The following is a 21,890-nucleotide window of genomic DNA, read 5'->3' as shown; positions in this document are numbered from 1 at the left end:
AAATGGAATGAAGCTGCGTCAGAGGAAGTTCACATTGGACATTAGGAAAAGGTTCTTCACTGAGAGGGGGGTCGGCACTGGAACAGGCTCTCCAGGGATGTGGTCACAGCGCTAAGCCTGTCAGAGTTCAAGGAGTGTCTGGACAACGCTGTTAGTCATATGATTTAGTTTGAGGTAGTCCTGAGAGGAGCAGAGAGTTGGACTTGATCCTTATGGGTCCCTTCCAACTTGAGATATTCTATGATTCTGTGATCTACTTTGCCTAATGCAGCCCAGGATACCATTCGCCGCCTTTGCAGCAAGGGCACATTGCTGGCTCATGTTCAACTTGGTGTCCACCAGGACGCCCAGGTCCTTTTTTGCAAAGCTGCTTTCCAGCTGGGTGGCCCCCAGCATATATTGGTGTATAGGGTTGTTCCTCCCCAGGTTCAGGACTTTGCACTTCCCCTTGTTGAACTTCATGAAGTTTCCATCAGCCCATTTCTCCAGCCTCCAGCTGAGGTCCCTCTGGATGGCAGCATGACTCTCTGGTGTATCAGCCACTCCTCCCAGTTTTGTGTCATCTGCAAATTTGCTGAGCATAGACTCTGCCCCATCACCCAGAGCATTAATGAAGATGTTGAACAGGACTGGATCCAGTATTGACCCTGGGGTACGCTGGTAGTTAATGGCCTCCAACTAGACTTTGTGCCACTGATCACCACCCCCTGGGCCCGGCCATTCAGCCAGTTTTAGGTCCACCTCACTGTCTGCTCATCCAGCCCATACTTCAACAGCTTCTCTATGAGGATCTTATGGGAAACAGTGTTGAAAGCCTTATTCAAGTCTAGGTAGACAGTATCCACTGCTCTCCCCTTGTCTACTGGGCCAGTTGTTTCATCATAGAAGGTTATCAAGTTGGTTAAGCATGACTTCCCATTGGCGAATCCCTTCTTAGTACTCCTGATGATTTTCTTCATGTTCATGTGCCTGGAAGTGGTTTCCAGCTGCTCCACCACCTTCCCAGGGATTGAGGTGAGGCTGACCAGCCTGTAGTTCCCTGGGTCCTCCTTCTTGCCCTTTTTGAAGATAGGAGTGACATTTGCTTTCCTCCAGTCTTTGGGCACTTCTCCCAGTCCCCATGATCAATCAAAGATTGTCAAGAGTGGCCTTGCAATGACATCTGCCAGCTGCCTCAGCACTCATGGGTGCATCCCATCAGGGACCTAGACCTAGATAAAAAGTCACTGAGGGGTTTCCTAGTCAAGAAAAATTGTCATTGCCTAGCAAGATGTGAATCCTATAAATCTGAGATCTTTGATCACTACTTGGAATTATCTTTGAGTGAACATTCAAATGCCTGTATTGCAGACTCATTTGCACATGGTGCACTAAATAAAGATTACCACAGATGGCACAGTAGTCTGCTGGATAAAGCAGAGGTTGCTTCTTGCAGAGGAAGAACCATTCAGGTAGAGTAAGGAATACTGAAATATTTTCAGTAGGGATGATGCAAAAAAAAAAAGTTTTCTTTTTAAAAGGGAGAGAATTTTCTCATTTAAACAGTTTCACAGAGACACAGAAAAAAAATTCTTATGCCTGCTGCAGTTGTACCCAACCAAAAAGGATATTTGTTTTCACAACACAGATATTTATCCCCCAAATGTGGAAAAAGTGCACTGCTTTAACATTTCTGAATAAAGTGTTTGCTTTATCAGAAATGGTGTTTCAGAGAAGAGTGAAATGTCCCTTTTAGGTCAGTCAGCTGAAGGTCAATGAGAGGATAATAAAGCACAGAGCAGAGGACCCATTTTTCCATGGTCATTATTTTTTGACATGCCAACAAGCAAAAGGTGAAGGTATGTCAAATTCAAACTTTGAAAACTCTACTGATTAACTGTGCTCCATTATAAGCTTGCATATATTGAATTGTAGTGGTTTTCGCATGTGTATTAGATCTTGAAGAGACTTACATTAAATGTGCAAGGAAGAAGAGCAAGTCTTTTTGCATTGCTGGGAATGGTGGGGCGTTACTACAACTGATCATATCTTACAGGACAATTTACCTGTGATTTATGGAAAAAAAGATGTCTCTATATGACCCCTCCTAAATTTCTGTATATTACATACAAAAAAGGTGACCTAATGGTAGACGTGCAATACAGTGATACAGAGACAATTCTGTGCTCACTAGAAACAAAGTGTATTTCAAAATTACTCCCCATCATTTTCTTCTTCAAATGAGTCAGTTCCCACTTCTTCATAGTCTTTCTCCAGGGCAGCCAGGTCCTCCCGGGCCTCTGCAAATTCTCCCTCCTCCATGCCTTCACCCACATACCAGTGCACAAAAGCTCTCTTGGCGTACATCAGATCAAACTTGTGGTCGAGCCTTGCCCAAGCCTCTGCAATGGCCGTGGTGTTGCTCAGCATGCAGACTGCTCGCTGAACTTGGGCTAGGTCTCCGCCAGGAACTACTGTAGGAGGCTGATAGTTGATCCCCACCTGGAAAGAGGAATATGAGAGAAGGTTTTAAAAAGGCAAGAGCAGAAAGCAGTCAAAGAGCTGAAAAAAAGTGAGTAAAGTTACAGATGCAGGGGTTGAATGGTGCCACTATCAAAACCACCAGATGGCAAATGCCATAAAAAATAATAATGTCATAAACAGTATGATACATGGTCATTTTAATGTCTGTATTATTCTTCTGTTTAATGTACACTGGCAACTTTGTAGCTTTCTTGACAGCACTCGACACTGAACATACAGTGTCACCAAGATACTCTGTAGAAACTAATACAGAAAGTTGGTTCCCAGTTAAAAGTTTTCGTTCTTAAACCAGCTATTTGTATGACAAATGTTTTTCCACTGCTAATGTCTGTATTATTATTGAAATTATGTTTCCCAACACTGCTATGTAGCCAGTGGGGAGAGGCTGTATAATATCTCTGGATGAGGGTGTTAACTGACGGATTCGCTAATATCAGCATTTCCTTTATTTATTGAATTGCTTTTAGTATTTTCTTAGTTTTAGATGATGCTTCAGAGGGAACGCTCACTGGCTTTTTCAAAATTCAGGTCTGAAATGAATACTTCTTTAGATTTTAACTCATATACATTTCAGATTTCCACTTTCGTAAATATTTAGGAGTCTGTGTCAATGGGATGTCCAAAGGAGAAAGGGCACATTTTATACACATGCATCTTTCTTATGTTCCTTCTTCTCAGAAGTGGGAAACGTGCAAGATATAAAAACTTTAAGTACAAGTTTTACGCTAGACTGAACTTGCCTTTTAAACATTAAAGAGAAGTTCATGGCAGCCCTACTCACCTTGAAGCCTGTTGGACACCAGTCAACAAACTGGATAGTCCTCTTGGTCTTGATGGCAGCAATTGCTACATTGACGTCTTTGGGAACTACATCGCCACGGTAGAGCATGCAGCAGGCCATGTACTTCCCATGTCTTGGGTCACACTTCACCATCTGGTTGTTGGGCTCAAAGCAGGAGCTGGTGATTTCAGCCACTGAGAGCTGCTCATGATATGCTCTGTCAGAGGAGATGATGGGAGCGTAGGTCACTAAGGGGAAGTGGATGCGTGGGTAGGGCACCAGGTTTGTCTGGAACTCCGTCAGATCCACATTGAGGGCACCGTCAAAGCGCAGCGAGGCGGTGATGGAGGAGACGATCTGGCTGATGAGGCGGTTGAGGTTAGTGTAAGTGGGGCGCTCAATGTCCAGGTTTCGTCGGCAGATATCATAGATGGCCTCATTATCCACCATGAAGGCACAGTCCGAGTGCTCCAGGGTGGTGTGCGTGGTCAGGATGGAATTGTAGGGCTCTACCACAGCGGTGGAGACCTGAGGAGCTGGGTAGATGGCAAACTCCAGTTTGGACTTCTTTCCATAATCCACGGAGAGGCGTTCCATGAGTAAGGAGGTAAAGCCAGAGCCGGTACCTCCACCAAAGCTGTGGAAGATCAGGAATCCTTGCAGCCCAGAACAGGCATCAGTCTAGAAAGCAAAAGAGAAAGTGAAAGATTTGGGTCTGAAAAAGAATGAAAAGACTTCATCTACTACGTGAGCTTATTCTGAGCTGAAGGTGAGAGCCATCATCAGCAATAAAGAGCATAGCTTTCATGTCAGGTTTTCTTGAGAAAGGGCTGGTGATAATCCTATCCTTTCCTTCCTTCACTTACTCCATTTATGCATAAAAATTGGACTCTTATCTGTGGAGCTCCTCTCTCTGAACTTCACAGTTCTTTTAGTTAGTCTAGCTGAAACCAGCAATGTAGAACTGCCTAATCCACCCTTGTATATCAGTATTGGTGTTCCAGGGCTGTGTTACTAATGAAGAATTACATATATATTCAGAACCCCTTTTTAAGACTATCTGAAGGCATACAGCTGGGAAGTGAACTACTGGGCTTCTCTCTCTTGGACTGGTAGTGATGGCTCTGTATGTCTTGCAATCTCTTTTCTGAACCATTGGTCTCATCTGTAGTTAGCAAGCTACCTGTTCTGCATGTCTTTCTTCTGCAGAATCCAAACTGCTGTTTCAAAACCACTGGGGCTTACCAGCTTACGGACACGATCAAGCACCATATCAATGCTTTCTTTGCCAATGGTATAGTGGCCACGGGCATAGTTATTAGCTGCATCTTCCTTTCCAGTGATCAGCTGTTCCGGATGAAAAAGTTCCCGGAAAGTGCCAGCCCGCACTTCATCTGAACAAGAAAGAGAAATTGTGAGAAGCTGCACGGCTATGCTCCACTGCCAACAAGTTCTGTTTGCTGCTGGCATTGATGCCAGCTTTCAGTCACTGGAGGTCATGACTGCAAAACCCAGATGCTGACAGAGAAGGGAAAACTGTTTCCTAAGCATTTTTAAATTGTTGCATTCTGTTGATTTATGGTGTGACTTGTATCCAGCCACAGAAATTATCTTCTCAAGAACTTGTCAGTAGTACAGCCTGTACCAACAAGCGGACAAGTCACCAGAAAAAAAGCGTGAAGAAAATTAGGTTCCCCCAGGTCCCCAATTTTTAGAAATCCTTCGATTCCTGGAGGGAGACTGTCAGGCTTCCACTTTGGATCCGAATCAGAGAAAAGCAGAATTTGAATAGCAAAAATGTCATGATAAACAAAACAAAGTTAAATGTTTGTGCAAAGAGAAATCATACAAACTATGTGTACTAGCTATTAAACTGCTGAGCATCCTGCTGTTCCTATGTTTGTAACAGCTATGGAGATAGTTATCTATTCTGAGTCTTGACAGAATCTAGCATTCTGTGTCACAAGAAAATTAATTTTATGCTATCTAGTGGTAGACCAAGATACAAAGGGTGTGCTGCTTTGTACCAATGGAGACTGGTGGCACACCATGGTGATATTAGGAAGAGTAAGCTCTTCTCCATTTTGCAGGTTTATTTCTATACTGACCTACTACAGTTGGTTCCAAGTCCACCATTACAGCTCGTGGCACATGCTTCCCAGTGACTGTTTCATTGAAAAATGTGGTAAAAGAGTCATCATAGTTGAGTGTATCATGCAGATCCTTGAAGGTGCCATCTGGCTGAATGCCATGCTCCAGGCAGAAGAGTTCCCAGCATGCATTTCCTATCTGAACTCCAGCCTGGCCAACATGAATGGAGATGCACTCACGCTAAGGGGAGAGAACAGAGACAGGGTCAGAAAAAACACTGCGCATTGGTCCTCCTTATTCCTCATGGTTACTTTTTCCCAGTGTTTGGCTTTTCCAAAAAATGGTGAATTGCCGCTATCAGCATTTCATTTGGTTGTTCAACCATCACCACAATGAGACTGTACATATACACACCAGATACTGGGCCAGTTCTTTAAAAAATTGAGATCTTTGTGCTGTAATATATGGGTACATGAAAACAGGCAGGGAGAAAAGTAATTTCAGTTACACAAAACCCACCTTTCCTCCTATGGATTGGCTCTGCTGAGGAGCACATCCCAGTTTAGTTTATTTTTACTCCTGGCTGGAACCTGACACAGCCATGTGGTATCCTTCAACCTTATGTAACCCAAGACAGGTGATGTCTTTTGATCCTTTTACCCTCTGATAGCAGGCTAGAGTGGAAACTTGGAAGAACTGCTTTAAGCAATATTCACATCAGGAAATGATTTCAGATTCTGTCAGTTGAAACAAATGTTCCTTCAAGTTCCTGAGCAGCTATGAATTTTACATTGCAGGGCTACTGTGTATCCAGGCAGTGTCATTGCAATACAGTATGTTTATCTGCATAATTTTGAGCATAGTTCCTGTGGTAGCCAGGTAGCCAATGAAAAGAAAAAATGTATGTCACACCAGGCTAAAATAGGCAGGTGCCAATTGCTCCAAAATCCATTACACTTGGAGTACAGGAGTATGAAGGACCTGGTGCTGGATTTCGTAAGTTCAGAAACAGAATTACAAAACAGATGCTTCTGAGTTAGTCCAGACGATTACAACACTGGGTGTAGTAAAAGGGAGTTTTCTAAGGAGAGAGCAGTTTCAGACATGTGGAGTTTTTCAGCTTCAGTTTCTGCTTTGGAGCAATTGTAATTATAGTCTTCTGAGATCCGTCTTTGTGATCTCAATGGCCCTGTCTATACTAGGAAGTAAGAAAGAGTCAGGTCATAGTGCTGAACACTGGTCTGTGATGGCCTGTGCTGATTGATAATTAGCACACTCTCTGGCACAGTTTTGGCTTATGCCAGTTCATACTTTTCCAGACAATGCTTGGGCACCATCCACAATACAACTCATTGTCAAGAATGGTTTCCAGGGAGCAGGTCACTGACCACCGCCTAGCTTTGGAGAGGGAAAGAGAATTCAGATGCCTAAATATGAAGCAGGCCATGCTACCTGGCATCAAGGCCAGAGAATGGTCCTCGCTCATTTTTATTTTGTAATATCTCATTTAGAGATATCCAATGACTTAATATCAGATTTGGCCAGTTAACTTTTTTTTTTTTTTTTAATTCTGTAACTGCTTACCCTGCAAAATCATCCTGTGACCTGCAAGTGAAATGCATCTTCCCCAAAAACTAAATCCTCAGGCAGAATGTGTGACTAGTAGTGTCTCTGGAGCAGTGTTTTCTTCACAATTGACATATATTTACATTTTAGAAACACACTAATAAAGATATTTTTTCAGAAGCAAGTGGAATTTTAGAAGTCACCACTGCCCCAGTTAGTCATCCTCAGAAGTTCAAATGAATATGGAAAGCCAATTTAAATATTTCATTCAATTACATATATTATTTCTATTCAGTACTCATTTGTCAGTTGCTGAGTCTGCAAATGCATATGCAGCAGTGTGTGTAACATGCTCTCAAGTGTACTTGCACAACCCTGTTTTTCTCAGTTGAGTTGTGCAAAAGTATCTGAGTTATTTGAGTGACGGTTGTTGCAGTGGAGTTGCAATCTGGAGGATTACTCAGGAGACACTGAAGGCATATTTGGGCTTAGAGAATTAAATTAATGCTGATTTTGCACAGGGCAGGCTCCTGCTTTTCTTTTAAACCCCAGTGTGAATCTGTAAGCCTGGCAGCAAGAAAAAAAAGCTTTTTCCTTTTAAACACAGCAATGAGGACAGGTGACTTTTTAAAAGAATATCTTTTAGAGCAAAACTACAATTACAAGGCAAGCAATACCTGGAACCTAAAGAGCTGCTTCACTCTGTTCCTCAGATCAGTAGAGGAATTGGTCTGTTTTTTCACAGATGGAACTAGTGAATGTTGCCTTAGAAAGTTAATATTGTAAAGCTTCGTATAGGACTATAGTTGAAGACTGCAGAACCAGTTCCTTTCCTTTTAGACTGATCTTTCAGCTGTGCTGGTTTGACACAGTATCTCAACCCTGCCTTTTGAGCCAGGCCTCTTGCCGTGATTCCTGCTTTCAACTCCCATCTTCTCCTACCCCAGCAGTAATTTGGAAATATTCTGACAAGGAGAGAAGGCAATAACAAAGAGATTTCTAATTTTGCATGGTAAACAGCTTTAAAATAGATATCAGACTTGTAATAGGGAAGAGGGTGGGCCTTCTTCAGAGTCACAGGCAGGTAAACTGATCTCTACATGATATTTAAATTTGGAGGTTACTCCAAACTCATGTTTCACATCCTATCACTAATGTACCAGGACCTGTCTTACAAATTGTAGACCTGACCTTTTATTTACCAAGAGACAGTAGAAAGGACCAGGTTCTTTGTGAAACTAAACCTGGGACAGCTTTGATTCTATTAAAAAAACAGAATACAACCTGGCTTAAGTATTTACTGTCAGAATACGACCTGACTTAAGTATTTACTAAAGTCTGGAAGAATTTACTTTAGTCTTCCAGATATTCCCAGCTATTCCCGAAACATGCTCACTACCCTAGGTCTGCCTTAAGGCATGGGGAGCCTGTGGAAGTGTGTGTCTTGCCTGCAGAATGGGTGCTCTCAATGTGGACCTGCAGCTGTACTGGCAGAAAATAACATAGTTCTCTGCACCAGAATAACACTCAGTGCTAGACACAGATTGGGGTACAAGGTGAAATGGATTTTTCATATTCTAAGAGGTTTTCAAAGATTTCTACAAATTTATAATAAACCCCCAAATCTTAAAAATGAAGGGCCTTTTTTACTTACTTAAATGCATACACATATAAAAACACTCATGCGCTCCAGAAACACACATGTATACACTGTATAGCTATGAACAGTACAGCCAGTGGGGCTAAATTAATTTAAAACAGAGACAAAGGTAAGTAACTTTTTGTTTTATTTCTAAAAAAATTATTATCTCATATGAAAATGAACCTGTGTTGAGAAAATATAGTCACAACAGAGAGTACTAGAAATATAAGACTCCAGATCTAATTTGTTTTACAGTTCCACTAATTAGAGACCCTTTGAAGAAAACTTTGGTTCAGCATGCCTTACAGCTCCAGTGAGATTTTCTGACACTCCTTTCCCATCCTCTTACGTGGTAATCGGTGCGTGAGATCAGGGTTTTGTGGCACAAACCACTGATAACAACGGCAGATCCCCCTGCCTTCCCTCACCCATGGTCCTCCCGCTCCCTGTATGACTGGTGTTCCCACATCCCCCCTTACCATGGTGTCTCCAGTGGTGTTTCCTTCCCTTTCGGATCAGCGGTGGCAGGTCTTTGCAGGAGCCCGGCTCTGGGCTGCAGGGTGGGAGGCAGCCCGGGCCCAGCACCCGGCACCTGCTGCTCCGCTTCAGTGTCACAGCGTGGTGGGGAATAGGTCACAGACTCCACAGTTCTGCCCGCTGCATCACTGCCTCCTGCCCTCCCTGCCACCCCGCGTATGCAAATTCATCCAGACAGGCAGGGCTCAGATGTATCCCAGATTTCAAATTTAGTCCCGCCTGGTTTGGCGTGCTTATTAAATCTGCGTGTAGCCATGTAACACACCGTACACTATACTTTCTAACACCTGAGTATTATCCATATATATCACCTACAAGACACATACCATCCCAAATACCTGTTCTGCCAGCACGTACATGTGTAGATGAAAAGCACTCCTGAATTCCAATACAGAAGACCAAGAGGCTGTAAGAAAGCAAATTAATTAAAAAGAGAAGGATAGAAGAAAAACCAAAAATAGAGAACTAGAAAGTAAATATAATTAACCATTCTGAAGTGTGCTTTACCAGGGCTCTTCAATGCTGGCCTGACTTCTTTCTGTCCTTACTCCAGCTGCCTCTCTATTAATGTTTCAATTTACTTTTATTGCTTCTCTTTCTGTGTACAGTCATCTGGAGTGTCAGCAGTATGGGGCAGTATTCAGTACAGAATCTAACTCGTCTGTCCAAACACAGAAAGAAATTTGATTCTCATTGCAGTGCTTATTGCAAGAAATAGCTGGAGGCATCACACAAATGCTCTCACACCAAATTAGGGCAGTTGCCTCCACCATTTTATTGTTTGCTCTTTCTGCATTAGCTCAGCATTGGAAAGCAGCAGCTTCTGTCAGTGGAGAAATGCTCATGTTTGCAACTCCTAGCTAATACAGAGGAAGGCACACTTAATTGCTTGAATCTGAGTATTACGTATCGCCAGACTTTAGAAACATACTGTTTATTATGATGTTTAATCAGTAGAAATTTAAATACATAATTCCTAAATTTTAGGTTAGCCTACTCTGACATGATTATATGAATAGATTGTTCTGCCACTGTTGGCAACCAGCATGTAAGGATCTCCTTTAACTGATGCCTACATTTTGACAGTGTGAAGTAGTTCATACTGTTTTTTATAAACTCACATTTACTTTGGCATAGTCTTCATTTTGCTGATCTTTACATAAACCTGCAAATCACTACTCTCTGATTTTGCCTAGGAAAAGCTGCAAATATTTTTTACAGAGGAAGAATTCCCATGATAATTTCTGTCTGCTGCTTTGTTTAAGCTATCTGAGTCCCACACTTATCCAGAAAACCATGAGATCATTGCTTTGAGGCTGAGGAATAGGTTGTTCTAGTGTTCTTCTTCCAATGGAACCACTAACATTCCAGCCAAGCTCCAGTGTCACAGACAATCTGAAATGTTAAAGCTCACAGCTCCACCAGATGTGGAGCTCTGCGCAGGGAATCACCTCAGGAAAAAGTCTCACAGCAAATACTTCGAGCAGTCCACCACCCAAATCCTCTTAGGCACTCTTTGAGTCAACATGTCAGATCTGGCAGCTCCAAAACCTGAAAGAGCTCTGTGAATTACTAAATTATTTGCAACTTAGTCCATTGCTGCATTTTCTCTGCTCTTCCATTGCCCTCCTGCTCTCTTCTGAAACAGGCAGTGAGAGCACCTCTGGGAGTCATTGTTAATCATTCCTCTCTCCACCCCACTCAAACTCAACTGTCCCAGTCTGGGTCATGCCTCACCAGTCAAAAACTTCCAGGGAGCAGGGAGTGACAGAGTCTTGAGTGGTGTCCCTGGCAGGTGGGAGTGCAATGGCTATGTCCCTTCTTTCTAGAATCAATTGAGCTCAAAGAGCCTAGGGATGATCCAGGTTACTGTTTTTACCTTTCTCGCAGACACATAGCTAAGAAAAAGGCCTTTGCAGACCTGCTTTACACCAAAGACAGTGCTTGACCTGCTCTGCCTTGAGATAGCCCGTGAACTCAAGTGCTGGAAATATGTGCTGGTCTGGGGTGATGGCCAGACACAGATGTAAAAGCCCCGAGGAAGTCTTGGGCATCCTGTTTTTCATGAGGTTTCCTCATGTTGTTCTGTCCACCTGTGTTGCAGAGTGCTTAGGCAGAAAACCCTCAGCCTAGATTTAGAGGGTAACCTGAAAGCACAGCGTGGGACTGTGCTCCCAGATACTGGTGAGTTTTGTTGACTCCAGAGTTGGCCTCTAGGCTCTACTCCATGGAGGTATGAGACAGATACAGCCTGGGCTGGGATTCTTGGACGGAAAATCATCTTCCTTGATGCTGGCATTCAGCCTGTGTGGGCAGATGGTGAGTTTGTAGGGGCAGTCACTCAGCCTCTCTGTCCTGCATGGAACAGGCTTGAGACATGCCCTGCATGGGAAGGGTTGATAGCCCAGAGCCCTCGTCAAGGCCTGCCCACTTCAGCTTTCACCTTGTGACACTGGTAGATGATGACAGCTAAATAGGGCTGATTATAAAAAGCTCTGCCATGGAGTCCTGAGGTATGCAAATAAGTGAATTTGGCATGAGTGCTAGAGTTGCTTTGCTGGTACTGCCAGAGGGCTTGTGAATAGCCCATGCTCCTTGGGGTGATGCGCAGCCTGCATGCAACTGGGATGGTCTAGACATTCTCAGAGGGCTTCTCATGTGCACATGGACTGGGTGCTGTGCCATAGGTGCCCTCCAGAGCAACACAACAGAACAGAGGAGTTGTGAGTTATTATCTCCAATTGTTTATGATACTATCAAAATCAGCCTCTTAGAGGGATTTTAAAAAGAACCTTAACATGGCCATACAAAACCTAAGCCCTTTTTCTGTATTTAAAAATAGACACATCTCTGAAAATAGCATTTTTTAATAATCTAGAGCTTAGAAGTACTGTCCACCAGATCTTAGGCCAAGAGAACCACTAAGTCCTGTGATCTATGAGTTCTGTTCTGACTAGAGATTAAAATACATCAACAGGCAAATGAAGGACAGTTAACTTCTTTATCTTTATTGGATGCAGGGGGAAACATAGTGACAAAGGATGAGAAAAATGCTGAGGTCCTTAATGCCTTCTTTGCCTCAGTCTTTAATAGTAAGACCAGTTGTTCTCTGGGTACCCAGCCCCCTGAGCTGGAAGGCAGGGACAGGGAGCAGAATGAAGGCCCCATAATCCAAGGGGAAATGGTTAGTGACCTGCTACACCACTTAGACACACACAAGTCTATGGGGCTGGATGGGATCCACCCAAGGGTACTGAGGGAGCTGGTGGAAGTGCTCACCAACCCACTTTCAATCCTTTACCAGCAGCCCTGGCTAACTGGGGAGGTCCCAGTTGACTGGAGGTTAGCAAATGTGACGCCCATCTACAAGAAGGGCCGGAAGGAGGATCCAGGGAACTACAGGCCTGTCAGTCTGACCTTGGTGCCAGGGAAGGTTATGGAGCAGATCATCTTGAGTGCCATCACGCAGCACGTACAGGACAACCAGGTGATCAGGCCCAGTCAGCATGGGTTTATGAAAGGCAGGTCCTGCTTGACTAACCTGATCTCATTCTGTAACAAGGTGATCCGCTTAGCGGATGAGGGAAAGGCTGTGCATGTTGTCTGCCTAGACTTTGACACCATTTCCCACAGCATTCAGCTGGAGAAGCAGGCTGCTCATGGCTTGGACGGGTGTATGCTTCACTGGGTAAAGAACTGGCTGGATGGCTGGACCCAAATAGTTGTGGTGAATGGAGTTAAATCCAGTTGGCAGCCAGTCACAAGTGGTGTTCCCCAGGGCTCAGTATTGGGGCCAGTTCTGTTTAATATCTCTGTCAATGATCTGGACAAGGGGATCAAGTGCACCCTCAGTAAGTTTGCAGACAACACCAAGTTGGATGGAAGTGTTGATCTGCTTGAGGGTAGGAAGGCTCTACAGAGGGATCGATGGGCTGAGGCCAGTTGTATGAGGTTCAACAAGGCTAAGTGCTGGGTCCCGCACTTGGGTCACAACAAGCACATGCAACACTACAGGCTTGGGGCAGAGTGGCTGGAAAGCTGCCTGGCCGAAAAGGTCCTGGGGGTATTGGTCAACAGGCCAGCAGAGTATGAGCCAGCAGTGTGCCCAGGTGGCCAAGAAGGCCACTAGCATCCTGGCTTGTATCAGGAATAGTGTGGCCAGAAGGACTAGGGAAGAAATTGTCCCCCTGTACTCGGCACTGGTGAGGCTGCACCTTGAATACTGTGTTCAGTTTTGGGCCCCTCGCTACAGGAAAGACATTGAGGTGCTGGAGCGTGTCCAAAGAAGGACAACAAAGCTGGTGAAGGGTCTAGAGCAGAAGTCTTACAAGGAGCGGCTGAGGGAACTGGGGTTGTTTAGTCTGGAGAAGAGGAGGCTGAGGGGAGACCTTATTGCTCTCTACATCTACCTGAAAGGAGGTTGCAGTGAGGTGGGTGTGGGTCTCTTCTCCCAGGTAACTAGCGATAGGACAAAAGGAAATGGCCTCAAGTTGCACCAGGGGAAGTTTAGATTGGATATTAGGAAAAATTTCTTCACCGAAAGGGTTGTCAAGCATTGGAACAAGCTGCTCAGGGAAGTGGTTGAGTCACCACCCCTGGAGGTATTTAAAAGATGCGTAGATGTAGTGCTTAGGGACATGGTTAGTGGTGGACTTGGCAGTGCTAGGTTAACAGTTGGACTTGATGATCTTAAAGGTCTTTTCCAACCGAAACGAGTCTATGATTCTATGATCTCCTCTACCAGATGTACATCACTCCCTACAGATTGGCTAACTAAGGGACTCACCAATAGTGGCAGAATCATGGATTATTTTAGAACAGTAATGTGCCATCTTACAAAACAGTGCACTCCTAATTTCTTTGGTGATCATACAAAAACCTCTTTCGCTTTTAATTTGGTGTGTGAAAGTCTTTGCATTTCCCACACATTGTAATACCTTCTTATGTTAGGTTAATGAAGATATAAATGCTTCCCTGTGTCCCCTGTAGAACTACATTCTGCCATTCTGTTGCCACCTACTGGGAGAATTGACAGCATCTCATTTCAGGTATTTCTGAAATCCCAAAGTGTAGTATTTCAGTACCCACATAAAACTGCTATATTGATAAAATACTGGCTTTCAGGCATAATCCCTGAAACAGAGAACTGTTCTATGTATTTTTAAAATTACTTTTAAATAAAGAAACATTAAGTACATGTTGGGATACAGTTTCAAAAGAGTTATCTCCTTTTTGGTAAGAATTGTCATATACAAAATTTCTCTGTATATGTTAAAAATTATAGAATTAGATCTGGACTTGCAGAATTATCTCCCCTAATATAGCAAGTTCAGAACTAAAAATTCTGCAATTTAATTCAGCATTAAAATAACAGTGATATATATTTGGTCTCCAGGCTGTCTCCCCTTCATCAGTGTTAAGGGAAACCTTCCAGATAACCATGAGCTCATAAGCAAGTCAGACACACATGGCAAGGTCAGCACAACAGGCTTATTGTCTTGCTGCAGGCATTGCTCAAGCACAGGGCTGCTCGACAGGTACCCCCAAATGGACACCATTTTCATTACCTTCTATTACCTTTCTCTTGCTTCCTCCCCCTCCTAAATAGACACACACACACCCCACTTTTTCACCATTGGCCCTGTTCTGCTAATTTTACACCTTTATTTGGTAATTTCAGCTTTAGTTAGTACCCCCAGTAAGCCAACACCCCCTTCACTTTCTGTTGAGATCTTACACTCAAGGCGGGGGTCCCCAAAACTCCCCTTTCACTATATGTAATGCCCAGTAGCTTTTGCTGCCATTACCTCATTACTTTAGACACAGGTTAGGATTGGCCAGCCACTTTTCCTGTTCAATTATCTGCAACATCCAACAGTTTCTCTTGTTATCCCATCAGTTTAACCTCAGGTCATGGCTGGCCACCTGCCTGCATGCCTTAATATATTGTTCTAAAATCCTAAAACAATGGGAATATACAAAAATATACCTTATGAAGACTTAAGCTGTGAAGTCGCAGCTGGTGTTCTTAGACATCCCACCTATACCTATCAATCACACACATTTTTTGTGACACTTCTGATTTATTGTGATCTCAGTAAGTCTGATGGAGCTGGTAATGCTTCTGTCCTGCATGCCACAAGGTGGTCATTTCAAGGCCCTTAACTTTGTCACAGATGATGTTCATTTAGCAGTTACAACAGAACCGTTAGCATACTTGCGTGTCCAGACCAATCCACGGTTGTTACAGAGTCACTGCACAAGCATAGTGTGCTCTAAACTCCTGCTGAAGCTAAGAGTACCTGAATTGTGCCCCTACTCATGGCAGCTGGCAAAATCACACCTTCTAACCACCCCGCACTGTGGATTCTGTTGAAGCAAGGGCACTAGGACAAGCTGTATGTTCATGGCACCAACAGAGTTCTCACTGCATCTTACAGCTTTACAAACATTATTTTTCAAGTTAGTATAAAATAAAGACTGAGCACTGTACGTAACTTCTCCTTACGTAGTTTCTGTAGCAATTATGTGGGACTTTTGAAGCACGAGTTCCTCAAATAATATTACAGCTACATGACTGTATCTTTGTATTGAATAAATGACAGTATAGAGGACAGAGATCCTTTCAGGATATATTAGCAAAACATAGGAAGCCCGTCACCCTCTGAGGCAAAGTGACTAATGATTAGCTGGGCATATATCCTGCATTTACTGTCTTGTGATCTCATAGTGGAGAACTCATCCTGTTTATAGTCTACTAAGATAGCAATGGACTTGCTGTGTGTGAGACAAGCAGAAATGCAGCCACATGAAAAAAAGAGACATAGAGACAATCTTATGCACAGAAAAGGGCAGAGTGAATTTTAAGATTCCTCTCTCTCATTTTCTTCAAATGAGTCAGTTCCCACTTCTTCATAGTCCTTCTCCAGAGCAGACAGGTCTTCTCGGGCCTCTGCAAATTCTCCTTCCTCCATGCCTTCATTAACATACCAGTGCACAAAAGCTCTCTTGGCATACATCAGATCAAACTTGTGGTCAAGCCTTGCCCAGGCATCTGCAATGGCCGTGGTGTTGCTCAGCATGCAGACTGCTCGCTGAACTTGGGCTAGGTCTCCTCCTGGTGTAACTGTAGGAGGCTGATAGTTGATCCCAACCTGCAAATAACAATAGAAAAGATGGAGGAATAAAAAGAGTTATGAGAAAAGGCACAAAATTAGACAATAAACAGGGTAAGAAAATTGTAAAACCATTAGTGGGGGGAGGAAAAGAGGTGGAGAAAAACCCAAATCACATCAGTGTTAAGTCTAATGTCATTCAAGCTACTTTTTTGTGCACAAGTCAATTCTTTACCCTCACTCAAGAAAAAAAAGAGGGGGGGGAGACCAACCAGAACTGGACTCTAAATGAAGAAAAACTTACAAAAATATGTCAGTATGAATGGAAAAATTGGGGACAATGAAAAAAAACTCTCTTTGCAGAGATGTTGTAGAAATGTTTCATTTGCCAACAATATATTATTGATAACTTTTGGTGGTTTTTGCTTGTTTGGTTTGGTTGTTTAAATCTCATGAAGGACACTCTCAAGTGTCTCAGTGTCTTCAGAGTGTAAGCCTTACCTTGATCTTTCTTGTAAAATGCAATTTCTTTAAGTTTAAAGTCTTAATAGCGTTGACATTCTCCTGTTACTGAATATAGAAATACTGTATATGCTTCCATTTGTTTAAATATTTACGAGTCTGTGTCAATGGGATGTCCAAAGGAGAAAGGGCACATTTTATATACATGCATTTTTCTTATGTTCCTTCTTCTCAGAAGTGGGAAACATGCAAGATATAAAACTTTAAGTACAAGTTTTACGCTAGACTGAACTTGCCTTTTAAACATTAAAGAGAAGTTCATGGCAGCCCTACTCACCTTGAAGCCTGTTGGACACCAGTCAACAAACTGGAGGGACCTGTTGGTCTTGATGGCAGCAATTGCTACATTGACGTCTTTGGGAACTACATCGCCACGGTAGAGCATGCAGCAGGCCATGTACTTCCCATGTCTTGGGTCACACTTCACCATCTGGTTGTTGGGCTCAAAGCAGGAGCTGGTGATTTCAGCCACTGAGAGCTGCTCATGATATGCTCTGTCAGAGGAGATGATGGGAGCGTAGGTCACTAAGGGGAAGTGGATGCGCGGGTAGGGCACCAGGTTTGTCTGGAACTCCGTCAGATCCACATTGAGGGCACCGTCAAAGCGCAGCGAGGTGGTGATGGAGGAGACGATCTGGCTGATGAGGCGGTTGAGGTTAGTGTAAGTGGGGCACTCGATGTCCAGGTTTTGGCGGCAGATATCATAGATGGCCTCATTATCCACCATGAAGGCACAGTCCGAGTGCTCCAGGGTGGTGTGCGTGGTCAGGATGGAATTGTAGGGCTCCACCACAGCGGTGGAGACCTGAGGGGCTGGGTAGATAGCAAACTCCAGTTTGGACTTCTTTCCATATTCAATGGAGAGGCGTTCCATGAGTAAGGAGGTAAAGCCAGAGCCGGTACCTCCACCAAAGCTGTGGAAGATCAGGAATCCTTGCAGCCCAGAACAGGCATCAGCCTGAAAGCCAACAGGAAAAGTGAAAGAATAAGTGAACATATCTTTAAATTACACCCTCAAATAGAGACAGCAACACCCACACCCACTGCACAGCACAGAAGTCAGCAGTTTTCCCAGAAAATTCTCATTGTTTCCCCCTGTAAATCTCAGGTAAGAGTATCAATAGAGTGATACTGATTTTTTTTCTTACAATAATAATGCTATAGCAATATTTGAGGTTTTCCATTTAAGTCTTCCATTCATATGAAAACTAAGATGGGACATCTGGGACCTGCATTTCTCTGTTCTGAGTGAATGGCAATAATAAAAGCAAAACGAGAGCCATTTCAAAAAAAAGGTATGTGGTGTTTATTTCCCTTCCCACCCTCCTAAGGTCTTGCTTCCAACGTAATAGTGCGTACCAGCTTGCGGATACGATCTAATGCTATGTCAATTTTGTCTTTGCCAACAGAGTAGTGGCCACGTGCATAATTATTTGCTGCATCTTCCTTTCCTGTGATCAGCTGTTCTGGATGGAAAAGCTGCCGATAGGTGCCAGTCCGCACTTCATCTGAACAAGAAAGAAAAAGCATAAGCTTGGAAGAGATAATTCACAAAGGCTGATAATGTTTGCAAAACAAATGGAGCATTTTATGTTGGCAGAAAATGGTATGGAAGACCTGTATGTTGAAAAACAAAGTACAGAGGTGAGGAGTATCATCTGAGATGTTCTCAGTTTTGAAAAAAAAGAAGTGGACTCTGCTCCAAGTGTAAGTTGCTGTGTTATACAAATGAATTCATTTATCAAATGAGGGCTGTGCCATGCTGTGGTAAAATTTGAGCTCTATATACTGATCAGATGAAGATCCATCAGAACCTTCAGGGGAATGACTCGAAAAAGAGATTTGCAAGAGTAAAACAGTGGTTTCCCCTGTCAGGGCACTTCTGTTGTCTGATTCTTCATGCTCCCCTCTTACATCTGAATGTGAGGAAAGCATTTTCCATCAGTTAGCAAAGGAAAAATACCACCACAAAAAAAGACCAGAAAGGAATTTCTTTAAGAAAGCTAAATTGTACTCATAACCAGTGGAGATTTAAACAATAGTAAACTTCTGATTTTATTAATTATTAGTAGAGCACCCATGACAAAGTGCTGTCCAGTTTTCATCTTTTTGTTGAGAATAACAGAGCTTTTAGTAATACCTGGTATTAAAAATTTAAAATCTGACCGTTTTGCCTGCATGTTGGGATCATCCCTAATGGTAAGGGCATTGTCCTGCTATTCAGTGGTCTGAACTTTGGCACCAGAAGAGTTAATTCATTTCTATTTTCCAAGATTAGTTCTATACTGACCTATTACAGTTTGCTCCAAGTCCACCATAATAGCCCGGGGCACGTATTTTCTAGAGCTTGTCTCTCTGAAGAATGTGGCAAAAGAGTCATCATTGCTGGGTTGGTCAATGAAGGTGCCATTTGGCTGAATGCCATGCTCCAGACAGAAGAGTTCCCAACATGCGTTGCCAATCTGAACTCCGGCTTGGCCAATGTGAACAGAGATGCACTCACGCTGAAAGGGGACGACAAGGGAAATGGTGAGAAGAACCAGTGAATATCCTAAGAATCTGTAAGCTGATCTTACCTGAAACCCCAAATCAACCAAATGATTACAAAATTTTCCACAAGACTGGAATTAATGGAAAATATTCCGACATTTACAAATAGGAAGAAAAATATTTTGCTGTGTGTAGAAAGAAACAATAATCACAACAGCTAGAGATTTGCAGCCATGCCTACACATGGTGTACAGTACATGGGATCTACGTGTAAGTGCACATAAGCCCATACAGATAGAAAAACTGTGTATAGGTACACAAAATAAACAACAGTAGGTCCCAGCTAAGGAATATGAGCCAAGTCCAGTTATCCAGGACAAGACACAGCTATGCTGCCTTATCGGTATACAGATAAAGCAAAGGGAGTGAAGTATGTTCTGATCTCTCAACCTTCTGTTGAACGTGTGTGTTGGACAGGTGGAAAACAGGTTTGTAGAAATTAAAGGAACTAGAATTAAAGTGCCTTTAGTACCTTAATTAATTCAACCACTGATTGTTTCGGCCCATTCTCTGGGTACTTTTAATTCAATTTAACATGTGAAGCATTAACTTGATACTTGAGGACTTGGTACTCTTTACATGTTAGACTAAATTAATCTCCTGAGAAATCCTTCTCATACATACACTTCTGTAATCATGGCTGTTCAGTCAATGACCAGTTTCTAAAGTGTTTATTACTGTGTCATGCACATAGTTTAATAACAGAAATCTGAAACACAAAATAATATAGTATCATATGCTAAAAGAAAAGCCTGTCTCCTTCTGTAGATTGCTATGCAGACTCCCAGGTACTGTGAATTTAAAGGGTTCTCTCAAAAACACTCTTGTTGGACATGGTATATTTGAATATGTATCTTTTGGCAGATGATTCCCATCCAGTCTTATGGAGTATCTAGGGAAATGTCCACATTTCTTTGCTCTTAATTTTAATACTCACAAGCTAGTAGGAAAAGGCCATTAATACAGCATTAAACATACTGTATTCAAAGTACATCCAGAGTAGCTTCTACCCAAAAAGGAAAAATAAGTTCCAACCCTATCCTTCTTTTTCTGCATATGACTTCCCTTATAATAAAGTTATTAATACAAATGTAGCTGTACATACTGGACTCTGTTTACTGAGAAGCTAATACAGTAATTTGTACACTGTGAGTAGCATTTGTTGCCCGCAAAATGAAGCAAAAAAAGTCACTTCAACCTTCCCATCTTCACTCATATCTTGACCAGAGTAGGGGGAAACAGAAAGCCAAACTCATTGTTCATTATCTCATAAAATAATCTGATTCTTTTCTTACCATGGTTTCTCTTGCGTGCTTCCTTTCTTGATTGGTAGCAGCAGCTTTGGTTACTGATGTTTCTACTGTTGTATAAGCAGCCTGGTGCAAGGTGGCAGGGCATCCACATCTCGCTGGCAGGGGCCCTGCAGCATCACAGTGTAGGCAGGAGAGGTCATAATCTCTCCCAGGCAACCGTCCCATTCCACCCACTCAGCTGTAACACCAGCAGCCTGCTTTCACCCATGTACAGGACCCACCCCTAAAGTCCGTTCTCAAGCAAGTCTTCCCAGTTAATTCGCCAAGCTAAACCTTGGTTTAAAAAAAAAAAAAAAAAAAAAAAAAACAAAAGAAAACAGTTACAACTGGTATTAGTAACCAGAATTTTAACACATACGGAGCGTCTTCACAAATAACTGGTTTGTTTCCTTAAAACTCTAACAACTCATGGATACGCTACTGATAACTCATTCAAAAGATTATTAACCATTTCAGAATTTCTTAATTTACACTTTCAAAAGGCAGCATCATTTTTAAATGGCATCTTTCTGACAAAGGCAACTGTAGATGAATGGTGGACATGGAGTTAACTTGCTTAAGTTCCACTGATTGAAATGAGTTGGGGAACAGGTTGAACTGCAAGGAATTCCACTTGACTTTTTGATCATCTGGGGACAAGGTACATGGGATTATCTTCTTGTCTCCTGGTGCTAAGGCACCAAACCTCATCTTTCTGCAAGCCATTCCTTATCTTTGTGACCTCTGTTCGTCTGATTATAGACAACTGTTCTTCAGCCTTTCAGCTGCCTACAGTATGAGCCAATGTAAGTTATTTGCATCTAGCAAGAAGATGGCAACACAAAAAAGAACTATAATTTGCTCTTGTATCTGGAGTTACTAGCAGAAAGTTCACATACACATGGAACACACACACATTCTCCCTGACAAGGCTTAAACAGGAAGATCCCCATGGCTATGTCTTTTCCCTCCATGATATAATGAGTGCAGAGAAAACCACAGCTAAAGATAAATACTGGGTACTTTATTCTTGGTAGTACTGGTCTTGGCCATCCCAAGGTACACAGAGACACTTACATATTGTGGGAAAATAACAGAAGATTGGCGAGGAGGATTGCAAACACGCTCAAGTGACTTGCAGCTGCGAAAAACACATATATCATACTAATTGTTGTTTGGCCTTGTGTGTTGGACAAGTAGGACATCTGTGTTTAGATAAAATAGGCCTGTGATAGACGGCACCCTATCAAACATGCTTGAGACTCCTGCCC

General features: G+C 42.8%; 2 protein-coding genes across 2 annotated transcripts; both read right to left on the bottom strand.

Annotated features, from left to right (window-relative positions):
* Positions 1-1,871: 1,871 nt before the first annotated feature.
* LOC142411395 (tubulin alpha-8 chain) lies at positions 1,872-9,222 on the bottom strand. The gene is made up of 5 exons (XM_075505271.1): positions 9,083-9,222; positions 5,413-5,635; positions 4,550-4,698; positions 3,305-3,985; positions 1,872-2,481 (listed from the first exon to the last, which is right to left on the bottom strand). Exons 1-5 carry the CDS (start codon positions 9,083-9,085, stop codon positions 2,194-2,196), a joined length of 1,344 nt encoding a protein of 447 aa, XP_075361386.1. The 5' UTR covers positions 9,086-9,222; the 3' UTR covers positions 1,872-2,193.
* Positions 9,223-15,951: 6,729 nt separating this feature from the next.
* Positions 15,952-20,858, bottom strand: LOC142411392 (tubulin alpha-2 chain). Its single transcript, XM_075505256.1, has 5 exons — positions 20,623-20,858; positions 19,068-19,281; positions 18,137-18,285; positions 17,055-17,735; positions 15,952-16,294 (listed from the first exon to the last, which is right to left on the bottom strand). The coding sequence occupies exons 1-5, from the start codon at positions 20,803-20,805 to the stop codon at positions 16,004-16,006; spliced, it is 1,518 nt and encodes a 505-aa protein (XP_075361371.1). The 5' UTR covers positions 20,806-20,858; the 3' UTR covers positions 15,952-16,003.
* Between the last annotated feature and the right edge of the window lie 1,032 nt (positions 20,859-21,890).

Source organism: Mycteria americana, chromosome 1, assembly GCF_035582795.1.
Source record: "Mycteria americana isolate JAX WOST 10 ecotype Jacksonville Zoo and Gardens chromosome 1, USCA_MyAme_1.0, whole genome shotgun sequence".
Lineage (NCBI taxonomy): Eukaryota > Metazoa > Chordata > Aves > Ciconiiformes > Ciconiidae > Mycteria > Mycteria americana.
The sequence above is the reverse complement of the archived record's forward strand: the minus strand, read 5'-3'. Positions and strand labels throughout refer to the sequence as shown.

Coding starts and splice junctions, on each gene's coding strand:
- LOC142411395 (XM_075505271.1), bottom strand. Junction 4,699..5,412: donor CTTGGAACCAACTGTAGTAG/GTCAGTATAGAA, acceptor TTTCTTGTTCAG/ATGAAGTGCGGGCTGGCACT. Junction 3,986..4,549: donor TTGATCGTGTCCGTAAGCTG/GTAAGCCCCAGT, acceptor TTTGCTTTCTAG/ACTGATGCCTGTTCTGGGCT.
- LOC142411392 (XM_075505256.1), bottom strand. CDS start 20,805: ATGGGACGGTTGCCTGGGAGAGATTATGACCTCTCCTGCCTACACTGT. Junction 17,736..18,136: donor TAGATCGTATCCGCAAGCTG/GTACGCACTATT, acceptor GTTGGCTTTCAG/GCTGATGCCTGTTCTGGGCT. Junction 16,295..17,054: donor GGTGTCCAACAGGCTTCAAG/GTGAGTAGGGCT, acceptor TGTTATTTGCAG/GTTGGGATCAACTATCAGCC.